General features: G+C 34.5%; 1 protein-coding gene across 2 annotated transcripts in view; it reads right to left on the bottom strand.

The window, feature by feature from the left end:
• Lztr1 (Leucine zipper like transcription regulator 1) overlaps positions 1–5,000 on the bottom strand; it is an 11,662-nt gene that overhangs the window by 5,624 nt on the left and 1,038 nt on the right. For both annotated transcript variants that reach the window (XM_027357211.2, XM_070130614.1), the window contains exons 2-9: positions 4,925–5,000; positions 3,338–3,509; positions 2,727–2,863; positions 2,407–2,521; positions 1,648–1,811; positions 859–1,005; positions 361–526; positions 1–87 (exon numbers count right to left, since the gene is read on the bottom strand). The exon at positions 1–87 is cut by the window's left edge and continues 114 nt beyond it; the exon at positions 4,925–5,000 is cut by the window's right edge and continues 85 nt beyond it. In XM_027357211.2, coding sequence (XP_027213012.1) covers positions 1–87; positions 361–526; positions 859–1,005; positions 1,648–1,811; positions 2,407–2,521; positions 2,727–2,863; positions 3,338–3,509; positions 4,925–5,000 — 1,064 coding nt within the window. The remainder of the gene's footprint in view (positions 88–360; positions 527–858; positions 1,006–1,647; positions 1,812–2,406; positions 2,522–2,726; positions 2,864–3,337; positions 3,510–4,924) is intronic.

The raw sequence follows: 5,000 nt of genomic DNA, 5'->3' as shown, positions 1-5,000 counted from the left end.
AACTATGAAGTCCACATCGGTGAACTGCTGACTCTCTAGGAGTTTGCCAAAGTCATCATGTAGAGTACATTTAGGGTAACTTGAAAACTATGGACAGAAAAATTTGTTAGTGAAAAGAGAATCCAAAAAATATATATACTGTATACAAACAAGAGGAAATTATTAACTTGAGTTTGTGAGAAGTGGGATAATCTTTGATAAATAGATAAATCATAAAAACAATTTAGAAAAAAAGAGAGAGATAGAAAAGGCCTGAGATAAATAAAAACCTAATCACTATATTAAACATGAGTTCTGTGAAGGAAAAAAGAAAATAAAGAAGAAGAAAGAAAAAAGACTAAGTAAATCAACATAATTCACCTGGAAGCGATACATCTCTCCACTTCTGACATTGTTGTCGACTGTTCCACCAAACACATACATAGCATCACCAACAACAGCTGCAGCATGGAAGAGGCGGCCAGATGGAACCTGAGAGTCTTGGGCAGGCTGTATCACTGACCATGTCTGACTGTCTAAATCAAAGCTGGAGACATATAAGGTGAATTACTGAATGATACCCTGAATATTTTCTATATCACTAATGATAAAAATGTAAATAACAATAGATTTAACAGGCAAAAATATTTTCTTGTAGGCCTACAGAGGCGGAGATAAAGAGTGACACAGACAAATACAAAGATGGTGAAAAGTAAAGAGAAAGGGAGGCAAAAAGAAGACAAGATAGGAAGAAAAAGCAAGGAAAAAAAGAGAGACAGCCAAAGAAGAAAAAAGAAAGAAAAAAAAGAAAAAAGAAAAAAAAAGAAAGAAAAAAAAAAAGATATATATAGAGAGAATAAGACTTGAGAAAACACATACCAGTGAAGATCATTAGGAAGAGTGGAGTCTGCCGCTCCTCCAAACACATAGAGGTGCCTATCAAAGCCAACCATTGTGTGGCCGTAACGTCTAGTTGGTGGTGGGGGTGCTCCTCTGAGGATGTGTTCAGTTGATATTCTGGTCCAGCTGCAGGGAGAAAAATGTGATGACTCCTACTTTTAGTCATGAACAGTGAACTTAAATATGTGGATATAGTGAACTCAGACACTAGATGCATCTGAACCTTAATACATTCCCTTCCCCATTTTTTATTTTTCTTCTTTTTTATCATTCTATAGCATCACTTATTCCTTCATCTGCATCATCATTTCCTACTTGATATGAAACCAAATTTTGTGTCATCATATTTCTGTGGCAAGTAGCTAATCAAACATTATCCAATCTATAATGGGTACTTCTAAGTGAAAATCACTCTACTTCAGCCTATTTGCTGTGAGGCAAGTGATCTTATAGAGGTGTAAGCCAAGAAGGCACGTGTCTCTCAAATGAGATGAACAGCTACTGCCCATAGTGAGACTTTCAGAAGCAAAGGGAATCCCTAATAATCGATCACCCAAAGAAAACTAAATATTATAACCGCTGAAATTTGATAAAAATTGACACTTTATTTTTGTTAACTGGATGGTAATTTTTGTGAATATTTTTATCTGACCAGTTTCTTAATCTTATTCGGGAAAACATAAAAAGCCACAAACAGCACTTATGCCAATTAACAAATTAAGTTTGGTTAAATATCCTAGAATATGCATACAAAATAATTTCACTTACCATCTATCTTTAAATGTGAAGTAGAAGAGTGAATTTGTTATTTTGGCACCACTTTGTCCACTGAACACAAACATGGAATCTCGAGCAACAGCAACTGGGAAATTACAGCAGGTTGGAGGACAGTCACCAGTCTGACTGATTTCTTCCCAAAGTCTGTTTTCACCCTGTTAAAATTAACATTAATATTTTCTATTCTTATCTTTATTAGCTATTCATTATTATGACTCGGTAAACAACATGTAGGTCGTGTTGAACTTTCTTCAATGGAAGAATGGAAAGTAAAGTAAATACTTCTATTGGTTGGGAAAAATTGCACAATAAAAGAATTATGGAAGAATGATTTTTCAAGCAAACACTCAAACATTGGAAATCAAAGTTAGCCTGACAAAGAAGTAATACATCTACTAATAACAGTCAACATGTCATGTTCATTCTTGGAAGATTGCTTCTCTTTACAAGTGATCATCATTATATAAACTTTTCCCTTATATATATATATCTACTGAAACTCGCTGCACAAGTTACGTATCATTTTGGTTAACTTTATTCCTTTTCTTTTTAGTTCTCTTTAACTTTCTTTCTCATTCATTATCTTCATCATTCATAAGTAAACAATGTAAGAGGACTTGGGTTAGAGAGCCCACAGGAATAATAATGATGATAGTAATAATAATAATAATAATAATAATAATAAATCTCACAGGAATAAAAAATTACCAATACAACTTCTTAAGAGAAGAAAGTGAATCTTTGCCTTACCACAAGTGGAATTGTCCACATGTCGTTGAGTCTGAAATTGCCATCGTACCCAGCAAATATCCACAACTTTCCTTCATACACTGCTGCTCCATGAGCTGACCGTGGGACTGGTGCTCTGTAAATAAGTGAAAGCAGACAATTCAAATTTTTGCAAATTAAACTTTGGTTACATATGCCTGTTGATCTATATAGTGTGCCTGAGAGTATGTACATATACACCTGCAAGTATAATGCACAAAGGCAGGGATTTCCCCCCAAAGTTATACCATATTTCTGATATTAAAAAGTAATTTCTTTTTACTGATCTATCAAAGCCATACCTGCCAGTAAATTTCCACTCGATCCACTGTCCTGTTTGGAAACGGTATTCAAACAGGTCATTCTGATTCTTGAGATTGCTGTTGCTGTGGATGTCTCCAGTGAAACCTCCAAATACAAACATGGATGACTCATGTACCTGTTAGCATAGAAAAATACCAATGGGCATGAAAGGGAGCTACAATTCAAATGCTATAGGGAAATCAAAACAAACTGTAAGTGATATGATACCAGTGAAAAATACTAACTAAACTTGTAATCTAAAGAACTACATAAGAATACACACACACAAAGAAAATAATTGAATGAAACCACCAATATTTACAATACTGTATACAAACTATGTGCAGCTACATTATTGAACGTTATGAAACAAACATACAAGGTTAGAATGTGATATTTATCTAATGAGAAAACCAGGCACTAGTTATTTCCTTTTCTTTGTTTTCTAATGCTTCACAACAAAAACTGTTCATAATGAAAGATGATATTACAATGAAGGAGAAGAGTAACAGAGAAAAGAAGAACCAGGAAATGGAAAGGAAAAAACAAAATCAATTAAAAATAAGTGTATCATTCAATATCATTCACTTTAAGAAAAAAGGGTACCTACCACAGCTGAATGATGGTATCGTGGGGCAGGTGGGAGGCCAGTCGAGAATGCTCTACCCCATGACTTTTCCTTGACGTCAAACCTGAGCAGGTCATTCAACATCCATTTGCCATTGTCTCCACCAAACACATAAATTGCATCCTTATAGGCCACCACTGTGTGTTTGCTTCGCCTGATGAATACAAAGAGAGCAAATGAAAATTATATGCTATGTGATTGGTTTATCATAAAGACTGCACCATGGTTAGATCTCTAAATCAAAAATACATTTTCCATTTATTCTTCAATTCATTGCTTGGGTTAATGTCATCTGAGAGTGATTAAAATTCTTTTGTAAATTTTTTGGTAAATTATTATATGACACATCTTTGGAGCTATGACAAATACTAGCAATTATCTACCATATATATTCTGACTCTTGGAATTTAATTACAAGAAAGTAGTTCTGTTTTGGTTGCCACTGTGGGTGCCACATTAGCAGTTACTAAACAATTAGGTAAGATCATATCTACTTTTGCAATTTAAAGTCAAATCAAATCCTTATCAATGATTCCTCCTATTCAACCAAAGGGGAGCATTCCTTTGTAGCAGCATTAGGTAACTTATGTTAGGTCAATTTTAGCAGGCTGACCTAATTTTACAGGTCAGGAAATCTAACTGAGTTTGGACTGATCTAAATTAAAAACTCACATGAAACCTTGTATAATCACAAACATCTCTAGCTTCTTGAGAGTAAAGAACATAATTAGCATATATGGACCTTACACTACAATTTCATTCTATTATAAACTAATAAAGCCTGTTAGTTAACTAACATCAGCCTTACAATATCGCGGGGCTTAAATCAAAAACAAAATATTACCATTAATCTTCATGGTATGGACACATTAAGCTAGGGCAAGTTGATTATATTCTTGTAGAGGACAAACAGTTTGCTATTTGTACAAAAAATAATTTGCAGATATGAAGAATGATGCCGCAAATAAAGAAAAAATATCACAGAAAGCGACACGCTGCCTAATTCCACTCGGTGCTCCAGAGTTTCAGCTTGTATCTTTCTATATAGAGCCCCCATCAACCCTCTCTTCATGCCTAGTAACCACAACAAAGATTGGTTAATAAATTTTGTGGTGTGGAGTTAAGAACTTTGTCACTGGTGAGTGCATCTATAGTGTAAAGAATGACCACAAATCTCATATTACAAGAAAATGAAAGACAGAAAAAAGAAAAGAAAAAAGTGACGTGTCATGAACTCCCACTGAATGGAAAACTGTCTGCAGTGCTGTGTAAATGGCACTCGAGTCTATCCTGGGGGAAACTAACAAATCTATTACTGTCTCCTATAATTTAAAAAGAAGTTTGATTTCTATTTTGATTGCTGTTTGTTGTATTTTCTATTTGATTTTCATGTACTATTTCTCCTAACCTTTGTGGAAAATAAGAATTGTAAACCCATCTATAATCAGGAAGGCACTTCAAAAAGGGTGACAGTTCTTAAATGGTTGAGCCATTCCAATTAACTAGATATGTCAACTGTATTATGCATCTACTTGGCTAACAATTTTTTTTTAGTTCAATGCATCTCACCTTGCACCAACAAATTCATCACACTCTGGCATGCACTTCCATCTGTGCACCGTTTCAAAGGGGCCAAAGTCTAAGG

Source organism: Penaeus vannamei, chromosome 15, assembly GCF_042767895.1.
Source record: "Penaeus vannamei isolate JL-2024 chromosome 15, ASM4276789v1, whole genome shotgun sequence".
NCBI classification, from domain to species: Eukaryota; Metazoa; Arthropoda; class Malacostraca; order Decapoda; family Penaeidae; genus Penaeus; species Penaeus vannamei.
This window is presented reverse-complemented; position numbering and strand designations above follow the sequence as displayed.